This window comes from Oryctolagus cuniculus, chromosome 4, assembly GCF_964237555.1.
Source record: "Oryctolagus cuniculus chromosome 4, mOryCun1.1, whole genome shotgun sequence".
NCBI classification, from domain to species: domain Eukaryota; kingdom Metazoa; phylum Chordata; class Mammalia; order Lagomorpha; family Leporidae; genus Oryctolagus; species Oryctolagus cuniculus.
In genome coordinates this window covers 104287346-104312672 of record NC_091435.1, presented here as the reverse complement: position 1 = coordinate 104312672, position 25327 = coordinate 104287346, and the positions used below count along the sequence as shown (strand labels likewise).

General features: G+C 34.6%; 1 protein-coding gene across 12 annotated transcripts in view; it reads left to right on the top strand.

Annotated features, from left to right (window-relative positions):
- Nucleotides 1–25327, top strand: part of NAALADL2 (N-acetylated alpha-linked acidic dipeptidase like 2) — a 1435315-nt gene that overhangs the window by 1247257 nt on the left and 162731 nt on the right. For 11 of the 12 annotated variants that reach the window (XM_070072500.1, XM_070072494.1, XM_070072497.1 and 8 more), the window contains one exon: nucleotides 8565–8660. The exons of the other annotated variant lie outside the window; for it this stretch is intronic. In XM_070072500.1, coding sequence (XP_069928601.1) covers nucleotides 8565–8660 — 96 coding nt within the window. The remainder of the gene's footprint in view (nucleotides 1–8564; nucleotides 8661–25327) is intronic. 12 annotated transcript variants of the gene reach the window in all.

The following is a 25327-nucleotide window of genomic DNA, read 5'->3' as shown; positions in this document are numbered from 1 at the left end:
ACTTGAAGTTATGGTGATACCTTCTCTGCTTGATACACATATGATGGAGGTAGCATCACTTATTACTATTGCCCAGCTCTCTTGGTAGAATAGTATTTGAGAAGTTTTTGTTTCATATATTGTGTTTTAACAACTGAAAGGTGGTGCCAGCATCCCATATGGGCACCAGTTCATGTCCTCACTGCTTCACTTCTGATGCAGCTCCCTGCCAATGTGCCTGGGAGGGCAGCACAGAGTGGCCCAAGTGCTAAGGCTCCAGCACCCATGTGGAAGACCAGGAAGAGGCTCTTGGCTCCTGGCTCCTGGCTTCAGATTGGCCAAACACCCACTGGTTGCAGCCATTTGAGAGGATGAACATCTCTTTCTGCCTTTCCCTTTCTCTCTCTGAAACCCTGAAAGGTGATAAAGTACTATATAGATTCAAAAATGCTGAAGAATAGATGATTTTCTAAGCTAAGAAAAAATCAAGGAAAGCAAAGACTTTAAATTGTAACCTTACACACAGTTGTATATTTTATTCATATATGAAATGCTTATGAAGTGAATATGGACTTCATTTTTTCCTACCTGTTATGGTTTGCAAATTATATAAATACATACTGTGTAATAATGTATATACCATGTATTATAGGCAATATATTTTATAATGATTAAGAGCACAAATAGGCCGGCATCATGGAATAGGCTAATCCTCCACCTGCGGTGCCGGCACCCCGAGTTCTAGTCCGGTCAGGGCGCCGGATTCTGTCCTGGTTGCCCCTCTTCCAGTCCAGCTCTCTGCTGTGGCCTGGGAAGGCAGTGGAGGATGGCCCAAGTGCTTGGACTCTGCACCCGCATGGGAGACCAGAAAAAGCACCTGGCTCCTGGCTTCGGATCAGTGTGGTGCGCCGGCTGCAGCAGCCATTGGGGGATGAACCAATGGAAAAGGAGACCTTTCTCTCTGTCTCTCTCCCTCACTGTCCACTCTGCCTGTCCAAAAAAAAAAAAAAAAAAAGTACTCTCTTAGCCTTGGTAAGTGTAGAGAAACAATATAAGAAAGTGTAAGAATTTATCTATAGCTGTGTCATTCAGTGATGGCCCTAAAACAGATAAACAATCACTTTGTGATTTATGTGTAGAATGTTATGATGGATTTTTGAACCTCTGAATGAACTCCATTGTATGCAGTTTAATTTCATAGGCTTGAACATTTGTTACTTTGTCCTGCAATTTATACAGTGTCCTCTACATTATCTGGGACTGACTGTCAATCTGGCTTTATCTGGGCATTTGTGATATAGGATTGTGTAGTGCAAGTAAGAGCAGATTGGAGATGAAAATCCAAATTCTAATCCACATTCTGCCACTTACCAGCAGAAAATAGATAATGTCTCTGAGGCTCAGTCTACTCATACAGCATATGAGTGTCATTAACAACACTTTGCTGATCTTCAATAGGTGAGTGTCAGAAAATAATGTATATTAAAGTATCACAGATAATCTTCAAACATTGATAAAAATTAACAAATTATAGGATTAAGAAAACAACAGCTAAGATTTTAATGATCATAATTAACTTTAGGAGAGGAGACAAAAATTATCATTTCTAGAAGTGAAAGAGAAAGCAACCTAGGTTCTACTAAATGGGTAATAAAGGATAGATGGAAAAACAAAATTCTTAATGCACAATTAAATCAATAAATCTTAAATATTAAGATACTTATATTTTGAAAATTATATACCCATAAATCTCCATCCAAAAATTTTTTAAAAGTCTTTAATTTGTAGTGAATACACAGAACTTACTTAAGACAGCTTTTGCTTATGCTACTTAGAGGCATTTTTATAATGTCAAATTCTTTTTTTTATAATGTCAAATTCTTCTATTTTATAGTTAGTCCTAAAAAAGAGAAACAAGGAAAAAGATCTGAATTGGGTTTAAAATTGAAGTCTATGAATGGAAAAAAAACATTCCATTCACTTTAGAGCTGAAAGTCTGTTGAATGCTTAGGGATAGTAATGTGTTGAATAGAAATCTCCCAAAAAAGCATGTGTTTCCTGCAACCTGTGAATGGTGCTTTATTTGAAAAACAAATGTTTTGTGCTGATGAAATTAAATTAGGGAACTTGGGATAAGGTAGTCTTGGATAATCTAGGTGAGTTCTAAATCCAATTATGATGCTTGGCAGTGATGTTTCAGATTGGCCTTGTTACCCCCAGTCTGCCCAAGAACTCAAAATCAAGGGAGCACATTTCATACACTGAAGGTAACGTAAGTGGGATTTTACCTCTTCACTGCCAATAAAAGTATCCCACCTTATGTGTAATAAGAAGTTATAGAAATTTTAGGGTTGTGACCAAGTCTTAGTACAAATATGTATTCTTGATTTAATGCAATAATTGACTGTGAAACGAAGTTTCCTTTAGTAAAGCTAGTTGCTGTTTTTACATTTTATTTTTAAAATTATCTATGAGCTGAGAATGATTTAATAAAAATTAGAAATGACCTAAAAAAAATAAATAAATCCAATGATGAATGTTCTAACAAACAGAACAAAAGAAGGCATACAGGTAAGATGATCAGAGAAGACAAATGGAGAGAAACGGTCATGTAACCACAACTAAAGAATGCCTTAAGCCATCACAGTCTGGAAAGAGCATAGGAAATGTCCCCTAAAGCCTCAGAAAATAGGTTTAGAGGTTCTAGGACACTGGTCATAGAAAATGCACCACAGATCAGTGTTGGTTTTATAAAAGGGCTACTGATTTCTTTTCTTTTTTTTTTTTAAGATTCTATTTATTTATTTGAGAGGTAGAGTTACAGAGGTAGAGGCCTTCCTTCCATTGGTTCACTCCTCAAATGTCCACATAGATAAGAGCTGCGCTGATCTGAAGTCAGGAGTCAGGTGTTTTTCCCAGTCTCCTATGCAGGTGCAGGGGCCAATGGACTTGGACCATCTTCTACTGCTTTCCTAGGCCATAGCAGAGAGCTGAATTGGAAGTGGAGCAGCCAGGACTAGAACCAGCGCCCATATGGGATGCCGGCACTGCAGGTGGAGGATTAACCTACTGCACTACAGTGCCAGCCCCTGAGCTGCTGATTTCTTAACAATTTCTTAACATCATTCTGTCTTATAGGGTGATAGGCATTTTTTTTTAACAAATACACTACATAGTTTCACCTTCAGAGACTGTTCTTAAAGAGCAAATTAGAAAAAAAAAAAAAAAACATAGACAATGAATATGCTACATTGGTCACTTGCACATTGCAGTCAGTGCTAGCCTGTTGATTCTCTCTACCCCTTATCTGGCTGAAAACAACCTAACAAAGTTCTTGAGGTTTAAGAGATAGAATGTGAAGAGATGAGTTGTCTCTTTATGACTCATTTTTAGTGTTAATAATAAGTCATTCTGGATTAATTTTATGGGTCCTCTGAAGTTGTGGGACAGATGAATAGGACTTTTGACATGATCTTAGCCATTTCTTAAACCAACTTATGAAACCAACCAACCTTCCTAGAGTTCTTCATTTTTGTGACCTTTATGTCAGATGGATTCTTCTTTTTATAAAGGCAACACAGGAACATAAACATAAACAAATATTAGCCACTTTTTATTCTTTACAAGAGCACTTCAAAAAGTTATTGGAAAATGGAATTTAAAAAGAAACATTTATTTAAGTTCAAAATATTGGAATCTATGCCTAAAAAGCAGCCTTCAAATTAATTAATTAGTTACTGTGAAAGGCAGAATGACAGAGAGAGAGTGAGCGAGAGAGTTAGTTACCATCCATCTGCTTGTTCACTCTCCCAAATGACCACAACAGCCAGGGCAGAGCCAGACAGAATCCAAGAGCCCAGAACCCTATCCAGTCTCCCACAAGGGTGGCAGGGGCCCAAGTACTAGGGTTGTGATCTGTGCATTCCCAAGAGCTTTATCAGGTGGCTAGATCAGGATCAGAGCAACTGGGACTTGAAGGCACTCTGGTATAGGATGTTGGAATCACAAGCATCAGGTAACCCATTGTGTACAACAGTGGCCCCAATATATATTTTTTTTAGATTTTTTATTTATTTATTTGACAGGTAGAGTTTACAGACAGTGAGAGAGAGACAGAGAGAAAGGTCTTCCTTCCGTTGGTTCACTCTCCAAATGGCCGCAACGGGCGGAGCCGTGCTGATCTGAAGCCAGGAGCCAGGTGCTTTTCCTGGACTCACATGTGGTTTGGGCCATCCTCCACTGCTATCCCAGGCCACAGCAGAGAGCTGGACTGGAAGAGGAGAAACCGGGATTAGAACCAGCGCCCCTATGGGTGCTGGCACTGCAGGCGGATTATTAACCTAGTGTGCCTTGGCATTGGCCCTGCCCCAATACTTTTAAAGAAAACTTAATTTAACAACATTTAGTCACTTAATTATTCACCATCAAAGTATTAACTATTTATTATAAAATGTCTTAATTTGTGGGGTTCCCAGCTGTGAGCATATTTTATTGTTTATTTGTAGTTGTCCCTTGGCTTTCTGAACCTGCTGAACTGTCTAGACAGTGAGACATAAAAAGCAAACAAGGCATTGACTTTTTAACTAATGATACATGCTGTGTATAATGGGTAATATAAGCACAAATTCAGTGATTAAGAGGTGAAAGAAGGCAATTCACACACAAACACACACACATATAGATGTATATGTGGGAGATTAGCTGGAATTAATTATAAAATATGAATAGTGGATCCTAAGGCAGTATTTCATTGGCATGTAAGAACTTTAAGACCAAAATGCACCTGGATTAATTGAAATGATTCACATATTTAAAATATGTGTTACAATTATTACCCCAATCTCAGAATTACCTTATAAGAAATGGCAAAATGTTTAAGAATCACCTACATGCATTTGCACATGCACCACACACACAGAGAAGACTTCTAGAATTAACTTTCCAACAACTGCTTAATGACTGTAAAAATAATTTAATCATTTGGATTTCCCATGTTTCGCATTGTATATTTGGATTGAATTAAGATTTTTAAAGTCTCTTCCAGGTCTAAAATTAGGATAATAATCAATATGAATGGAATCATAAAGCTGCCTTGGATATTTTCAATAAAGCAAAATACTATGGACTTCCCTATAACCTGAAAAATTTAATTGAAATGTAAAAAGATGAGTGTATTCAGGAAATTATGTGCTACTATTGCTCCACATTTGACCTTGAATGGTTAAATTTCTATTTAAACTCCCCATTATCTCGGGTCTTTTATACTTCGAATAGTGATGAGAATGTTATGTTTCTAAAATTATGGCTATAATTACCTTTTCCTCAGTCGAGCACATTATGAGTGTCAGTGCCATTCAAAGCCTTACAAGCATTTTAATTTCATGTATTAAATTTAAATATTGATGTGTATGTTCTCTGATTGCCTAACAGAGAATAATGCAGTGAAGAAAGTGCACATAGGTAGTTCTAGATTCTTTGACCAAATCCACTACAGTGTGCATTATGTTTATGATGCTTATGGAAAGTAGACAGGCATATAGGAAATTAGAACAAAATGTCAGAGAATAATCTTTGTTAATTCAAATGCACAGATTCTTGGACTATAATAAGCTTTCATTTTGGGGAGCTGCATGGTATGGAAAGAATGCAGGCATAGACTGTGGAATCTGATAATCTGGGTTTGAATTCAGGCTATACCACTTATAGTATATGCCTGCGTTAAGGACCTGAAACTAATTGGTTCCCATTTGCAAATAGACAGTAATAAAAGTTTTTGCCTTATAGGTATGTGTTGATTAAAGTAAATGATTCATGTAGAGAGTTTACCCAGTACTGGATTGTAGAAAATACTGTAATTATTCCATTTAATCTTAGGCCATGCTCATTGAGTGCCAACCTAGGGAAATCATGCTCAGAATGTTGTCTAGTTCAATCCCCAATTCAGGAGAAAAATTTTAAATGATCATTTCCAAAAAGCACACAAAAAGTTTGTTTGGCAGTGGTTATGGGTTGAAGCTTAGTTAAATCAATGCAGTCTAAACTTTAATTAAATGCGACATATGAATCTTTTTTATGTTTCCCTTCAATGTATATGCTAACACCATCTTTTCAACATCTTTATCTCCATTGACTCTTCTGACAATTCTATTTTTTGGATAACTTTATTGTGCTTTTAATTCATTTCCTTTAAAACCACAATCTGTTTGTTTCCCCTAATTATCTTGTGTTTTAAAAAAGCTCTGCTTCTCTTCCAGGTTCTTCCTCTCATATGACATTATACACATGTCAATTCTATCTAAAAGAGTGCACAAACTTTTCCTTGATTATATAACTCTATTTAGCTAATAGTATATTTTTCTAACTTCTCCAGCTAATCATAATTTTTAACAATGTACTTCATATCTTCTCAACTGACTCCATTCTGTCACCTGCCCTCACAAATCCATAAAGATCTCTCTAACAGAAGATACCAGAAATCTCTGAAGTTCTAACTCCAGTGGATAATCTTACCCTTCATCTTACCATATTTGTTCACTTGCTTTGCTAGATTGCTTATTCATTGTCAGACATTCTATACTTTTGGACTCCCGTGAGTTCACACCTGCATAGTTCTCCATGCACTTCTTCGATAAGTCCTTCTATAACAGCTTCATGAGTTCTGTTTTTATCATCCAATCTCATAAGTATATCTTTTAAATTTTATTTGAAAGACAAAGAGATAGACATGCACACACACACACACACACACACACAGAGGGAGGGGGGAGACATATTTTCCAGCACTACGTCACTCCTCACATACCTGCAACAGCTAGGGCTGGGCCAGACTGAAGCCAGGAACCTGGAATTCCATCTGGATTTTCCACATGGGTGGCAGAGACCCCAGGAGTAGAGCCATCATCTATTGCCTCCAAGGGTATTCATTGGCAGTAAGCTGGAATTGGAAGTAGAGTGAGAACTCAAATCCAGGCCCTCTCTTATGGGATCTGGGAGTCCCAAACTGCACCTTAACCTATGTGCTACAATGTTGCCCTCCAGCTTCACTCAGAGATCTCTTCTATACTCAATATACTTGTAAGTCTGCATGTGATCCACTATATATTTTAACAACTGTGCATCATTTCTCAGATTATTGTTTTATCCCCAGGTCTTGAGCACAATACAGTCACTCAGCTTCCAGATGATATATACATCTTTATAATTTCAAAGCATTTCAACTATATAATTTTAATTTTCTCTTCAACCATTAATATATCTAGAAATAATCTGTTGTTGGATTGTTGTAATAAATAGTAATAATAACATAAAACTTCAGTTTGATACCACTTGAAAGTCTTGGTAAATTGAATTTTACCAAGATTGGATTCGATCTTTCATCTGCATGTTTGTATTCAGGAAGATTATCTGTCTGTAAGTCTGTATCTATCTATCCATCCACTCACATATATCCTATCCCAAGTCTTCTGTTTTCTAGGCAAATAACCTTGCTCTTTCAGGTTTTGAAGTAAAGATTTTTATGTTATAAATAATAATTTCATAGGATGCTAATGATAACTCCAAGGACAGCTTTAATGTTTGTTTATTTTCATTCACTTGAAAGAATGACAATGAGAAGAAGCAAAGGAGGGAAAGGTAGAGAGAGAGAGAGAGAGAGAGAGAGAGAGATACTTTGCATCTGTTTCATTCCCCAGATACCTGCAACAGCCAGGACCAGGGCAAACTTAAACCAGGAGCCTGTAACTCAATCCAGGTCTCCTGAGTATGTGGTAGGGCCATAGCAGTTAAACCATTATCCAGTGCCTCTCAGGATGCATTAGCAGGAAGGTTTATCAGAAGCTGAGTAGATGTGATGTGAACCTGCAGTGCTATTATGGGATGTGGGTGTCCCAGGTGACAACTTAACTCACTGCTACAATGCTTAACCCAAAGAGTATGGTTTTAGATAGTAATATTACTGTATTTGTGTCTCTTGCATCTTGAAATTTGGCTACACCTGCAAGTATAAATGAATTAGAGTATATACGGTTTATTTTCACCATCTTAACATCATGGTTCTGATGCAATCTCTTTATTGGCAACATATAAAACCATAGGGCAGTTGTACCTAAAATACACTTGTATCTTAGTATTGTTTTCAGGTTTGGCAATATTTGAAATATCATGCATACTTTACTTAGATGTTTCTAGGAGATTGTGTTTATCAAAACATTCCATTCTATAAATTATAATTTGTAAAATAGAGAAGGGATTTCAGGTATGGGTTTTATAGTCAAGGTGTCTGCATGTAAGTCTGCATTTAGGAAAACAAAGTTGAGGGTGGTACAAGAATTATTTCCTTTGGTAAGAATATATTCTTATGTAGGTACATATAGTGTCAAAGGTTATAGATGTCTACATGTTTAAAGTTACAACTATTCCATGAAAGGAAATTAGATCAGTAGAATGAACTCTAACAATCAACAGAAAGCTTTAAGGTCAGTTAGAGTTTTTTGAAGCTGTAAGGAAAATCCAACAAGCACTTAAAAAAACAAAAGCAGTGAAGACTTTTACATATTTCGTTTTTTTTTTTTTTAAATTTACTTTAGGGTCCAAGTTTTCTCTCCGAGGCACTTTTTCCTAAACATGCAACAAACATAGAAGAAATGGATCCTTTTTTCAACCTTCACGAGACCATTACTAAGGTAGGGAAGGGATGCCTTCATGAATGGGACAGAAAAGTTTTGTTCTTTTTCGTTTGTGCATGGGGGAAAGGAAAATATCCAGTCAAGGGAAATCTATTTTTATTTGTAGAAAATACTAGAAAGGATTTCACTATACAATACTACTTTGTTAATGGTTACAGATGATAAGCAACTGTTTCAAGAACAAACAGATCTATAGCTGATGATTTCTATTTAAAACCAATCCTTACTAAAAAATTCATTTTTCTCAATTTGAAAATGAATTTATGGTGTATTCTCAAATATACTGCTGTGCTTTAAATTAAGGGTGGCACAAAATATGTCTATGGATTTCTCTGTCTTCAAAGTTTTGTCTCAATATTTAAGGTACTTATTTGTCATATTTTTTAGTTTCAGTAAAAAGGTGGTCTCTTTTTATATGAGAAAAACTGATTTTATAAGAAATATTTTTACACTATAGTGGTAATACTTATATTTTTACTGTATTCTCCTAAATGTAAGCTTTCCATATAAAGAAAATTAAGTTTTATTGTGTGGAGCAAATAAATTTAATGACATGACAACATAGGAACTTTTACATTTACCAATATTTATATAACTTGTCATAACTTGCCTTTTTGGGAATAGACTTTGTAGAGAATATTTGCATTTCAGTACCATTAAAATAATCCATATTTATGTATGCTGATTTGAAAGATTTAATCATTTTTAAACCTTGGTGAAAGTTTAAAAGGCTGTTTTACTTTAAAAATAAGAAATGTTGTAAAATGAATTGAGCTCAACAACAGGCAATAGAATGAGCTCACACTGTATGTCTGTTTCTTACATATAAGAGTTGTGTGAATGTATTTTTTTTCTGAACACTTAAAATAAGGGGAGCTTGAATTCTATTTTACTTGAAAAATTCTTCTAAACAAAATATATGAATCTTAAGTATACATTTATTATATTTTCCTTTCCAATCTATCCAGTTCCATGATTTAGTTTATGATCCTTTGAACATCTTTTATTATTTGGAGATAATAAAGTAGATATAACTCCTAAATACATCATTAGTATTTGAAATCTTAACTGTATCTCTATTATTTGGTGATGGATACATAGATAATAGATGGATAAATGTATATAATTATGAGCTTATATAAAATATATTTGATGAATATATATTAACATATATTTTAGATATTTAGATTTCATTCTTATTTATTTTTAATAATAGTAATTATATAATAGTAATTCTAATAATAGAACAATAAATTCTAAGGCTGTAAAATTATAAAGTTAATCGATAGAATTTCAGTCAAAACAGCTGGTACTTGAACCAACACCCATATGGAATGCTGGCACTTCAGGCAGTGGCTTTACCCACTACACCACAGTATGGGCCGCAACACTGTTTTATTTTCACTTGATCTTAGCCAAAAGGCCGAGAAGTGATGCTACTGTTTTATTTTCTACACCAAAAAGAAGCATACTCAGAATTCCCCTCCTCACCAAAATTCTGTGATGTCAAAAGAGATATTTATGTCTGTGTGTAACAAAGATGTGAAAGCATATAACTAAATTAATAAATGCTAAGAATACACTATTAATGTACAAAAATGGAGTCTAAATTTAATTTCTGTAGAGTTGGGGTCTTTAGAATACCTTGTTTGACTGAAAGTGTTAGTGATATTATACAGCATATCTCAAATTTTGACATTCTAATTCCATAACCTAGTGTAATATTGTAGAGAAAACACAACACTTTGAAAAAAACTAGCTAGATATAAATGCCGAATTACCAATTATGGCAATATGCTATAAAATATAAGAAATAATTTGCAAAATATGAAATAATTGTTATTGGTATTATAGTATATTTAAGAAACTAGAAGTAAATAAAAATTAAAGATGGTATTTTTTCTTTGTGCCAGTGAAAGTTTTGACTTGATATTACAGTGCAGCACAATCAGATATTTTATTTTACCTAAATCAATGCAATAAGCCAATATTTATGTAGATCATATACTCTTTCCTTGTGAGTAATCCTTTATGTCAAATTAAATTACAAGTTCTTTGTTTTAAAATGTTAATAATTTATAGTTGCTGCTTTGCTGAATTTAAACTATGTTATCAAGTAAATAAACCATACATATACACTCATATGTGGGTTATAAACCATGAGACCCTGGTTTACAACCTGGTTTACAGTGTTGTCCTAATTTTTTTTCTATACAAAGTTTAAATTTGTCTTGGAATTTGTCTTTTTGATATAAAGCATGGAACCTAAGGTAACAATGAATGAGGCTCAATATTGATGCCAAAAACTGTAATTCATCATGACGCCAATGACAGTCAGGTGCTAAGTATGAAGTAGCCTTAGGGCAACACATGCTGCGTGGATGTTGAAGATGTTTTTCTTATTCTATATAATTACCAAAAAAAAGTCCCACAGCATTTTTGTTTTTAAAAATCTTCATAGAAGCCAAATTAATTCCTTCAAAGACTAAAACATGAATTTATTAATATACATCCTAGCTGCTTAATTCCTTGGTGATTGAATAAAAATCATCATAGATTCAAGTTTTTAAATCGGCTTATTTCTCCTTCAACACATAGGAATTTTCCAGTTATGTTTCTACATTATCAACATTTTGCTTATATGTTTTTATTACTTACCTAAGCATTCAATCAGTCTGCAATAAGCCAGTAACACACTTGCACCACAAAACGTTAATAAACAACAGCAGGCCCAAAGGAGTAAAAAAGGTAAGTAAATCATTTAACATAAGATACTTCAACAGGTGATGTGTGAAAAATATGGGAGGGAAGAAGGTGGAGGTTTTGATTCTGCCTAGGAAATTTGAAGAAGTCACCAGAGAGGTGATATGGGAATTAAGGAATTTCAGCTTTATTTTAATGTCAGTGAGTTTCCCTTGAGAGTGTTTTAAAGATCATTAGTTGGTGATAACGTGTGAAAAATAATGATATGTATTTTGGAAGATGGAAGACAGAATTGAGAGACAGTTTTAGAACTGAATGACAGGTTATATGATATATGACATGTGAAGCAGAGGGAAGACTCAAAAATAATTTCAATATCTCTATCTTAGTCAAAGTTGATATTATTGAATAAAATTATTAACTAGATTGCAAATTGATTTAGAGAATATGATGTTGAGTTTGACATTGAACCTTTAGAGTCTTGGAGTGCCATAGGGCATCTACGTAGATACATAAAGGACACAGCTGGATATTTGAAGTTGGTTCTTCAGAAAGAAGTAGGAACTCGAAATGCGCTAGTAACCCCTATTGACATGTGGGTTTAAAGTAAAACAATAATCTCAATTAAATAATTGGAATTATAATTTTAATTTAATTCACCACAATTCACATATTTGATGACCACATATGTTGGTAACTTCTCTATTGGACAGCATGGATTATAGAAAATTTCATCTCCACTGATAACACAGATGGTGTGACTCTGGCAATATTTGTGCAGAGAACAAGAGCAAAAATAAGAGAGGAAAATAATTTTAAAAGGAAAACTCTACCCAGTCAACTGCTCATTTACTATACCTTTTAAACCAATTCTTTGAAATTCTTACATGGGTTCCATTTTTATTTATGCCCAATCCTCGAGTCTTTGCTATTCTCAGTGAAGAGATCCTCATGTTTGTTACCCTTTTCTTTAGTCTAGTTTTAACAAATGTAATGTCATCTTCATTTTAGATTTGATGTATTTATTTATATTTAATACATTTTATGATTATATTTTCACTAAAATTCTGTCCATAATAGACACCCAGTTAATGATGATGCAAAATTTGTGTGTATACACACATGCACCGAACACACACCTAAATCTCTATAGCCACATTTAGAAGACAAAGTCTTTAAAATTAAATATGAACAGAGCATTTGTGGTCTCAGAGAAAAGACACCGTCTGCTTCATAATTGGATTGATGGTATATTTCATATGACACCCCAAGTGTTCTAATATATAAGTCCCTGAATATAAATGGCACATCCATGGAAACAAAAATGCCTTACATGTGGTACCATGGAAACCAAAAAACGATCTGTTTCTGCTTGTAGGCTTCCTCAAGAAATACTGGTGTATTAGTCCATTCGTTGTTTTTCTACAGTAAGAAAAACAATTTCTTCCTTTGTTATTAGTATTGGTATTGAATATGAAATATTGATAATATAGGGCTTTCAAAAATATTGGTCTTAAATGAATGTATATTTCTTCCTATATTAATACTGTGTTTAAACAGGATCTTCTATTAAAATTATTTGGGTACTATAATATCACAAAGAGGAAAAAGTGGAAACATTATGGCATTTATTCCCATTGTATATGTGGAGAAAGTGTCCCAGGGAGAATAATTTTAAGAATAAAGCAATATTTATATAAAACCTAGAAATCAAGGTTACTAATTCTTTTATAGTTTGCATTCTAGCAGTAAAACTATATTAGGCTTTAATTTGCAGCTATAAATTTTTACTCAGTTTTGCAGTGGTGCAAATAAAAAGGTTAATGATTTTGTCTTCAGTGATGAAAACGTTTAAGTTATTCAAATTTTTACCAGTTTTGGTTATTATTAATTGCATGTGACTGTCAATCATAATTAAGGTTAATTAAACTATGATCACTTTTTAAATGAATTGTATTTGTTAACATTACTTTAAACATGTGACAATGACATAGAAAATTGTAATTATTTTAAAATATCATTTTTGGAACATTATAGTTTTCTTATTTGTTTGTGTCAGTTGTATTAATATTGCTTAAAATCTTAAAACCATGTATTCATTTTAGTAGCTGTAGAATAGAGAGGCAGAATATAAAATGATTCATTTTTCTTGAGATGCCAGTCCAAGATTCCTTATATAAAGTAAGAGAAGAAGAAAGTGACCAAGTATCTTTCACTGAATTTTTTAAGTTTCAAAGGTATTTTGTATTCTTGAGACTAATAGAACTTCTAGCACAGTTATTTAAATGCCTAGAAAATCTGGCTATGATTTCTGATCTGAATGAGCAAATCTGAATGTCTTCCACATATTCCTACTATTGCTATACTGTCTGGATAAAATATGAAAGTATCATGTTCTATTTAGAAAAGAAAGTTTATGGATAGTCTTTAATACTGTGTGTTTCACATTTGAGGTTATTCTAAAGCTATGGCTTTAAAGCTTTTGTTTTTTAAAGAATAAACATTTCCAAATTGCTGATACTAAGTGCACAATGTCTCCATAGAGATCAACACTATGTTTTCATGACTTGAGCTAAACCAAAAACTATCCCAAATATGTATTTTCAATTCATATATTGTATTTTTAATAAAGAATCCTGATTGGAGCTGTAGATATCAAGGGAGATGATGGCGTATTCAACTCAAACTCTCATTTTAAAGAGGAAATATTATAGATGTGATTTTCTTCATAAATATATAATTAAATTCAAAATCTTCATTTACTGAAAATGGAGACTTACTGTATTTTTACTTGGCCTAGAGAGATTTGGTTTATTGTTTTCCATTATACTGCAGAAATATTATAATTTGTACAGATATGCCTTACACCATCAGTTTTCCTTTCTCCTGTTTGTTTTTATTACTCAAAAATACATTTGCAAATGTTAAAGAAGAGGAGGGAGGGAAGAGAGGGTGAATTGGGGTAGGGAAAGGAAGAGGGAGGGCATATGGTTGTTGTCTTAGAGTTGCTCCTGTGGAATGCATGAGATCTGTTCTCTTTATATTGATAAAAATAAAATAAAAAGTAAAGAAGTGAATTATTACAAAATATGAAATTATGAAAATAAGACTCCCTTTTTAAACAAATTTAATCATCAAGATAGATATTTTGTCAAATTCTACAATATGTTCAAATAATTCATTTTTTAAAGATTTGCTTATTTATTTGAAAGTCAGAGTTACAAAGAGAGAGAAGGAGAGGCAGAGAGAGAGAGAGAGAGAGGAGAGGTCTTATACTGGTTCACTCCCCAATTGGCCACAACGGCCAGAGCTATACCAATCTGAAGCCAGGAGCCTGGATCTCCCTCTGGGTCCTCTCATGCAGGTGCAGGGGCCAAAGGACCTGAGCCATCCTCCTACTGCTTTTCCAGGCAATAGCAGAGAGCTGGATTTGAAGAGGAATAGCCAGGACCTGAACCAGTGTCCATATGGGATGCAGCACTGCAGGCAGCCACCCTACCCGCCATGCCACAGTGCTGGCCCCCAAATAATTCATTTTTACAAAAGAGTAGAAAAGCTGTTATTTTTGGAGCATAAATTTTTGTATTTATAAATATTGATTTTAAGAATTTATTTCATGTACTTGAAAGGCAGGGTTACACAGAGAGAGGGAGAAACACAGAGAGAACTTCTCTCCATTGGTTCATTCCCCAAATGGCTGCAAAGACAGGGGCTGGACCAGGCTAAAACTAGGAGCCTAGAACTCCCTGTGGAATTCTCATGTGGTTGCAAAGCCCTGAGTAGTTGGGCCATCTTCCACTGCTTTTCCCAGGAGCATTAGCAGGGAGTTAGATAATAAGTGGAGCAGCCAGGTCTTGAACTGGTACCCACATGGGATGCCAGCATTGTAAGTGGTGGTCTAACCTGCTCCACCACAACACTACCCCTTAAACTTGCAATTTAACAGAATATAGATACACTATTCGTATTCAGAATGAAAAGCCCTATGATCATCTGTAGATATACGCCAATCTTATAAAGACAAATAAACCTATTTCAGCAAGTATACATATCTAATTCAGGAAATAGTGTCTTTCTGTAATGTGACCTTTTTGGAAATAACTGAATACTATATACTCTAAATATACCTTTTTTTTTACTTTAGGGACTTGTCAATAAGTTCAAAGTGTGTTGCTAAGTTAATTTCTGCATTTCTCTCTTACTTTGAAGAAGAGATTGTATTTTGACATGATTCCCTGATAATAATATTCTCAAAATTCTGTAGAAGTACAGAGGCAACAGAAAGAATAGTCAGTGGATAACAAATTAACTTCTGGTCTACAGGCCAAATGTCATTTCAAAACATGTTTTTGAAATATAAAAACATGTATTTGAAAAATCCAAGTATTACGCACTTACTTAAAAAATCAAATATAAGCTAACATAGTCTTCTGTAGTTTGTTACAATAGCTTCTAATCTGACACTACCTGTCTTAGAAACTGTACCCCAAGGATGACTGTAATAAAAGATGACCCTACGCACATGTGCAAACAGGTGCACACAACATCATATGATAGGAACTAATTAATGTTACAGGTTTTTAGTGTAAATCCTCTCACTAATGTACCTTGGTTAATCCCTAGATGCCATTGAAAGTACTTCAAGAAGTTCATGGAAAATAATATTACTGGATACGTTTATTTTGGTGCAAAAATTTTTGAAATCCATGAATAATTTTTCCATGCCACAGCATCGAGTTGGATAGGAAGTGGAGCAGCCAGGACTCGAACCGGCACCTATATGGGATGCCAGCACTGAAGGCGGCAGCTTTACCAGCTACACCACAGTGCTGGTCCCCCACATAGTTTTTCATAATACACATTTTCTATGAAATTTTTTAAGTCACTGTGTGTGTATAAATGTGTCTCTGTGTGTCTATGTATCTATTCCCTTCCAGGAAATGCTGAATATGTTAGCCTTTTTCTCTGTACTAAATTTGGTCATGTATATTCTGCTGCAGTTGATGTGGTACAGAAAATAATTGAAATTTCAGATTTCTCTCATCATGTAGTGCAATTTAAATGACACAGTGTTTTGGAAGAGTTCACAGAAATTGGTATTTTAGGATAAATGTAATGTGTTTCCAAAATGAGTACTTTAATGATATTAAATAGAATTTTAGGAATTGAGAAGTGAATTTTGAAGCTACCATGCAAATTTGTGTTTAATAGGCATTGTGATAAAGAACCAATATTTATCTTTGCCCAGTCAGGGTTTATTTATTAATATATTCATTTTATAAAATAAAAGCCTAGGATTTTATGACATTTGAAATTATGGTAACCTTCAGCTCTTTACTCGAGATGAAAATTGTACTATTTCTAAAATAAGGTAATAATGATGGGACAAGGACTTACCATTGGCTTAGTTTACCCTAGTGTTAAGTTGCTTGTTAGGATGCCTGCATCCCCTATCATAGTGCTTAGAGTCAAGTCCTCACTCCACTCACAAAAGTGGTCTGAATTGGTCTTATTCTGTATTTTGAACCATTTCTTTTGACTATGAAAATAATCATACTGATTGAATTAAGCCTGCTTTACTCGAATCGATCACTATTAGAATAGGTTTACTGTGATTAATTTAGGGCAATCATTCATTCCTGACTAGAGGTCAATCTCATTTTTTTAAAGATGTATTTAATTTATTTGACAGGAAGAATTACAGAGAGAGAGAGAGGGAGAGACAAAGAGAGATCACACCTCAGATGGCCACAATGGCCTGGGCTGGGTCAGGCTGAAGTCAGTAGCTTCTTCAGGGTCTCCCACATGGGTGGCAGGGGCCCAAGCACTTGGGCCATCCTCTGCTGCTTTCCCAAGTGTATTAGCAGGGAGCAGGATCAGAAGTGGAGCAGCCAGGATTCCAACTGGCACCCGTGTAGGATGCTGGTATCTCAAGGGGCAGCTTAACCTACTATGTCAGAATGCTGCTCAGTAAATCTCATTTCTATTAAATGACTTCTACAAAATAAGATGAGTCACAGAGTAACAAGAGTGCTGCAGAGACATCCACTGAATCTTGCTACAAATTTTAACAAAGTTGTCCTCAAAACAGAAAGTAGTTTAGAAGATGAAAAACCCATGGTGAACAAAGGAGACATTTCTGCCGAAAGGTTATTATATCCCATGGTATGTCTATCTTTATAATCACTTGAAATAGAACAGGATATGGAAAACATAAGAATAAAGTGTAGAATAGATAGTAGTCATAAAATGAATTCAGTTAAGCCCATCAACTCCCAGGTTTTCACTGGGTTCTGTGAAGTATTAAATGGACTTAATAAGGGTTAAAATATCTCACATTATTCATCAAGCACATCTCCTCTCAAGCCTGCTGGTAATCTGAGCATAATCACCATATTCACCCTGAGACTCAGAGTCATTCTCAATAGATCACCTTAGACTGTCACTATGAATTGATTGGATTTGACAGATGAGGAAATACTCTTTGCCAACCTGGATCTTAAACACTAATGTTACAACGTTTTACATTTAAAGAGGTAGATGACCTTAGAAAATTCAGGAAATCACTGATTTTAGAAGCCCTATTAATGTGAGGATCTTGGTAAGTATATGCTAACAAAAGTAGTTAATAAACAACTTTTTGGATTAATAAACAAGTTTTTGGATTAAAATTTGCATTCAGTATATGAAATGCTTTTAAAAATTAAAATATTTTAAGATACAGTTCCTTTCTCCATGCCAAGGGTTAACATTCTGGTCATTGTTAAAAATGTTTTAATTTTATGCCTTGTGGACAGAATTTTCAAATATTTCATTGGCTTACCAAAGGACTTCATGTTTAAAAGCTCTTGTTTACTGAACAAGTGGTAATTAATTTACTTACCCTCATCATTATTTCACTATTTCAATATTGACCCAGATTTTAACCAATAATCCATAATTGTCAATGTAATACAGTAAGCTTACTTATATGCAGTCTAAATAACCTTCAAAGTGGCTGTCAGCATTTACACACATACCAGTGTGATATCTGATATCCTTCTCTGAGAGATGTTGTGAGTATATGACTAACATGGATAATTGTCTACCAAATAATTCTCAAATTTCTGTTTCAGGCGGAAAGCTTAACTTTTGTCCTTATCATACAAAGGCCAAGACAAAGATATTGTCCTTCAATTTAGCAATTAAATGCACATTTTGGGTTATGTATTTGAAATGTTAGGGTATTAGAGAGCTTTTAATCACTATAGCAAACGCTTGAGATAAGCCACTTAAGAAGAAAGAAGGTTTGTATCGGCTCAGAGTTTTTGAAGCTCGTAGTCCAAGATGAGGTACCCCCAGGGGTCTCATATCTGATGAAGGAGATGAGAAAGTATCACAGAGTGATCCAGGATGCAGTGAGAGAGGGATCCTGCTCAATTGTTTGTGTTGCCTCTTCTGATAATGTCACAATAACTAGGTGTGGGGTTCCACCATATCCATCTAGTCCAAACCAATCACTTTCCAAAGGCCTTGCCTCCAGACACGATGATGGGGCCAGAACCTTCAACCTTTGACATCAACCTGTGACTTTAGAATTTACTTGTCTATATGAGCTGGGGAGCTAAATTATGTTCAAACTACCATGCTAGTCAGACTGCATTTTTTTTTTCAAAACAAACCATCTTTATTACTCTTCTGCAAAGCATCTTTATTTTAAGAGGTATATTTATTCTTTTTTTAACTTTTATTTAATGAATATAAATTTCCAAAGTACAGAATATTGATTACAATGACTTCCCCCCCATAACGTCCCTCCAACCCGCAACCCTCCCCTTATCCACTCCCTCTCCCATTCCATTCATGTCAAGATTCATTTTCGATTCTCTTTATATACAGAAGATCAGTTTAGCATACATTAAGTAAAGCCTTTTTACATACCACTAATAAAAGCAGATTTACAAACAATTGAAATTTAACAAAGATGATAAAATTTCTAAGAAAAATAAAAGACAAAATGGATGTCACAGCTTTTAGATTTGTTTACTGTGGTAAGCTTTAAAGAGACAATAAAAAGAAATGAGAAATATCTTCAAAGGGACACTTTTTTAATGAAAGGCAATCATTCTTTAATTTTAATCATCTGCATTTTATGGACTTAGGAGTTGAACCAGAGATGCATATTTAGGAACTTAAAGATGTATTATATTAGTTGCTATTTGTTTCAGCTATTAACATCAAGTTTAATATGTAAAGAATGGAGGAAGTGATAGGAGAAATGTGGAGAATTTTATATTGAGATGAGAGCAAGACTTTGTAGACAATTTAAAAATACACCAAAAAATGAATAAAAATATATTACTTATGAACAAAACATTTGAACAGAATGATAAATCATAAGCATTTATTTTAAATATAATCAATTAATATTAGTCACAACCCTAGAATGCAATTAATTTATATTGTACAAGTAATTGACTGAATTATAGGACAATAGAACAAAGAGATAGAATAATTTTCATTATTTCTTTTCACCTTTTCTTACTATCTTCTTTAGAAAAAGAGGTAGAAAGAACACTCATACATTCTTACAAAAGTGGTTTACAGTTTGTTTCATTCAGATCCTTCAGAGGACTCTAGAGAAAATCAAGTTGCCATATTAGGAGTCTTTTCTGATGCCCATGAATTAATTATAAAATCAGGCTCTTTGACGCCAAGTCTATTTGAAAAACGTGGTCACAGTGCCTACACCTGTGTCCCAAGTTTTGAGCAGCCAGAAATTGGTTGTATTCCCTCATTTGACCACATGAATTACACAAGAACAGCCAGAATCCAAATGCTTGAGTTTTTTTTAATATGACTACTTTCATGATTACATTAAAATACTTTACTTTCAAAATACATTGTGTAACTATTTAAAGAAACCTAAACAGGTTAAAAAGATTATTGAGAGTATTTGAAAAATGCCATTCAAATATTTTTTCAAAGTGTTCTTCAAAACAAATTTAAGTATGAATAATAACAAAATATTCACTGTGCCAGTCTCCAATATTTAAGCAGCTTCTTGTATCCTTGTAAGATTTTTATAGTGAAAATGACCACTTCCTGCCCATCGCTGATGTCCCATAATACCTAACAGTCATACTAATGATTTCTTAGATATTTTACTAAAAACTTTGAAGACTTCATCAGCAGGTATTTTGTCCCTTTTTTAAGCTGCAACATAAAATATCATGTATGCACTAATGTGGCTGTGCTTGGGAATCACTCTTAAGTAAAAGGAATTAAACACTGAATTGAGTTTCTCCAGCAAACCATTTCTGTTGATGAACTACTTTACGAACCCAAGCTGACTAAACTATCAAACTGACTTTTGCTCACAGTAGTTTTTACAAAGCTTTATTCTTCAGTGTGATCATTGTTTAAAATGCAGCCAAAAGTGAACATTTCAGTGATTGATAAACTTTTTGTATGTTGCTCTTTTTTTCTGAAACATTTTACTGCTTTGGAAACTTTTAATTTTTAATTTTTTTTTTTTATTTGACAGTTAGAGTTATAGAAAGAGAGACAGAGAGAAAGGTCTTCCTTCCATTGGTTCACTCCCCAAATGGCCACCATGGCTGGAGCTGCGCCGATCCAAAGCCAGGAGCCAGGTGCTTCCTCCTGGTCTCCCAGGCGGGTGCAGGGCCCAAGCACTTGGGCCATCCTCCACTGCCCTCCCAGGCCACAGCAGAGAGCTGGACTGGAAGAGGAGCAGCTGGGACTAGAACCCAGCATCCATATGGGATGCCCGCGCTGCAGGTGGAGGATTAACCAAGTGAGCCACGGCGCTGGCCCCTTGGAAATTTTTTAAATGTTTTCCATTTAATTTCTTGAATATGAAGCATGTCTGAACTCACAGAGATGGTTTAAACTCCCTTGTTTTGGAAGAATAAGAATGAGACTAAAAAAGATGAGGTAATTTTGGTTCTTTGGGAATAGGAGAGGGAGGAAACAGAAGGATTGGAGTCTGGGTGGGAGGGAGAGTAAGGTGGGAAGTATCACTTTGTTCCTAAATGTTTATATATGAAATACAAGAAACTTGTATAACATAAATAAAATAATAAAAAAAATCAGATGGATATACCAGAATGGGTACGCTAAATGATTAGGAACATGGTACCAAGTAGGAAATACTTGAGGAGAATCTTAGGAAGCAGAGATATTTCATGATGGAAAAATATTTAATTTTTGTGTAAGATGGCTTAAGGAAACTTAAAATTATTTTACAATAAAGAAATAAAAGTTACTGCTTTATTTTAACAAGTTGGAGTTTACTGAATCTTCCCTAAGTCCCATTTCTTCTTTTAATCAAATAGTAGGAATCATATTAAATTTAGATTCTCCAAAGATGCAAAAAAAAGAACTTATTATTGTAAAAAACTTACAGAGCAAAAATGGTTTTAAAAAATGTTATGAACATGAGAGAAAATGCCATTATATTAATTTATCAACATCATTAATGTGAATATATACAACTATTTAGTATTTTTCCAACTCATTAAAATTTCAAATGAGGAAAATGAATAATATTTGGGGATGGTGTTGAGGTGCAGTGGGTTAAGCCGATTTGGGTCCCTGCTACTCCAGTTCTGATGCAGATCCCTGCTAATGCAGTAATGCCTGTTTCTTTTTAGTGAAAATGGTAGTACAGAGCAATACGTGGCAATGAAGGTGCACATTGGAGATGGGGTGATTACTATCACTGTTCATATGGACAGAACTAGAAAATTTGTATAACCAGATGAATTCCACAACACAGTATTTTACTTAGCTTTTAAAATAATATATTTTTTCTTTAATACTAAAAATATTGAATCATAACATAACTATAATTAATTTTATAATTCCTAATTATGAAAGCATAGAGTTGCATACTCAATGCACACCCTATAGCATATAAATCAATTCCTATTCTCTGGGGAAGGAAAGAATAATCTCAAATCAATTTTTGGTAAGGCTGCATAGCATATCACTACTGAATCATCACGAAGCATGTAAAGCACATTATTAAATCAGAGACATTGAAAAGCTGTGAAGTGAAGGATGTCTGTTTAATTTGGTTTACGCTGGTATGTCCTAGATGGAACTAGTTTTTCATGGAGTTTATTTTGAGAGTACTTGTGTAAAGTAAGGTCTATTGATAAGAATCTCCTTCACAATTCAGTCTATATACTTTAGTTAAGATCCACTGCCATACATAAGCTCCAATGTCTTACATACACATAATAATGAAATCCTATACCTCAATGACTTTCAGGAACATTTTTATTACAGTAAGAAAACCAATAACATTTTTTAACATTGAATGAACTAACATAAAATACAGTGTTTGGAGCTCTGCATTAAAAAACAGTGCATTAAAAAACAGTACAAATGGTTGTTAATATTGTTTTCTATATATTCGAACAGACTTTTAAAGATAACTGAATGTAAATAATTTGTAATTCTGTCCATGCAAAAAATCTTGCAAAATCTATACTTATGGATTGCTCTTATGTGAGATAATTATTTTCTGTATTGTTAATAATGTGTCTCTATTCTTTTATTAAGACATTTTAAGCTGGCGCCACTGCTCACTAGGCTAATCCTCCGCCTTGCGGAGCCGGCACACCGGGTTCTAGTCCCGGTCGGGGCTCCGGATTCTGTCCCGGTTGCCCCTCTTCCAGGCCAGCTCTCTGCTGTGGCCCGGGGGTACAGTGGAGGATGGCCCAAGTCCTTGGGCCCTGCACCCTATGGGAGACCAGGATAAGTACCTGGCTCCTGCCATCGGATCAGCTCAGTGCACTGGCCGCAGCACGCCAGCCATGGCAGCTATTGGAGGGTGAACCAACAGCAAAGGAAGACCTTTCTCTCTGTCTCTCTCTCTCTCACTGTCCACTCTGCCTGTCAAAAAATAAAAAAAAAGACATTTTATAAGGGAGGTAAATATAATTGTACACTTAAATACACACATATCCATACAAAATTAATATTTATATCTCTAACATTTAATCTCCACAAAAGATATAGAATACGTATTTTTGATAATGCCTTTAAATATTAACTTTAGCTTTAATTATTATAGATATATACTTATTGTGTTGCATAATAGCTCATAAAAACAATTAATTGTAAAATAGTTATTGTAATTTTTCAAAATTATTATATTGATATGTTTTGTTCTTCAAGGCAATTGGCATTTTATTGTTACTTTACTGTGATTATTAATTTTTCAATTGCTAAAAATTCCAAAATGCAATTCCACTAAATGGAATATAGCATGTGCACCTTGGAAATTGCTTCTATGTTCCTTACATGCAAGACGTACAGAAAGTAGGCAACTTTCTTTTTTTAAAGATTTTATTTATATATTTGAGAGACAGAGTTACAGACAGAAAGAAAGATCTTCCATCCACTGGTTCATTCCCAAATGGCTGCAATAGCCTGCGCTGGGCTAATCCGAAGTCAGGAGCCAGGAGCTTCCTCCAGGTCTCCTAAGTGGATGCAGGGGCCCAAGAACTTGGGCCATTGTTCACTGCTTCCCCAGGCCATGAAGGAGAGAGCTGGATTGGAAAAGGAACAGCTGGGACAGTAACCAGTGCCCATATGGGATGCCAGACCACAGGTGGAGGCTTAGTTTACTGTGCCATAGTGCTGGCCCAGCAACTTTCTTTAGAGTATATCAGTTCTCAAAATACACTTTCTGCTAAAAATATTCAGGAATATATATATATATATATATATATATATGGATGCCTAAAACATTCTTTCAGTCTTTACAACACTATGATGTTCAAATTTTTCTCCCATTGTCTTGGTAAATTCATTTTGAATATCTGATTACATAATTGCTCAGGTTATAATTTCCAAATGTCCTTTATATAGAGAACTGGAGATTATAACAACAAATTGCTTCTGAAGGTTAAGATCTAATGGATAATTTTTGGTTGATACATTTGCCATGTAAACTTCAGAAGGAAGCTTGATTCACTGGGAAGTGTAATGATTCCACATAATGTTTGTGAAGTGCTTCGCATCTGGAGCCCCATATAAATGTAAGCACTGTGTGAGTAAGATGAGCCTTTACGGCATTTAGATGAGTGTCCACTGAGGACTTCTTTGACAGTTACTATGGCATCACAGCAAAAAGAAAGTCTCTAGCCAGCAGTTCTCATTTCTTGTACTTGTTAGTGCTCTCTATTTATTGTCTACGGATTTCCCATAGAGCAATCAGAGGCAAAGCAATTACTTTACAATGTTGATTTGGTCTAGATCTGGTGTGCCCCCAGTAGAGCTTTGCAATAACATTCAGTACAAAGTGGTGAGGACTAAAGTCATGTTTTGTCTTTCCATTCTGTGTTGTGCTGCCTTATCATATCCCAGTCCACCTGAGTGTAGATTTAGCCTATTTGCTTTAGGTACCTTTCTGGTAGTGAAAGAGGGGGACCCACAACTGAACTCTGGGAGGTAGGAGCAAGGAAACTGTTAAACTTATAAGATCCACTTCTACCCCTGTTCAGATATGACTAGAGAATAAATGACAGTTTCTCTCATTTCACTCTTTTCCTTCAGCTTTCCAATTTGTTAAGTGGTATCAAATGCAGGCATTGCAGAATTCTTAGGGGAAGGTTTATTATGTAATTAAATAAAATAAGGTAAAGTATGTGAAAATTCATAGCATGATCACAACCAATATATTTAAACTATTCTTAAACTAGACATTAATTGTTTTTTTAAAATATGCAAGCTAAACAAGAATTTGGAACCATCTTATTCTCATTGGCAACACCTCAAATGAAGCATTCTGAATTTCAGATAGCTTTCTTTCTTCCATATTTTAATCATATTCAAAACTTTAGTTTTGAATATCTGCCAATATCACATACATTTTAGACATTTATGCTTTGCTAGCAATTGCTTCCTGTGTTCACTTCAACTGGATCTTTTAATTTCACTCTTGA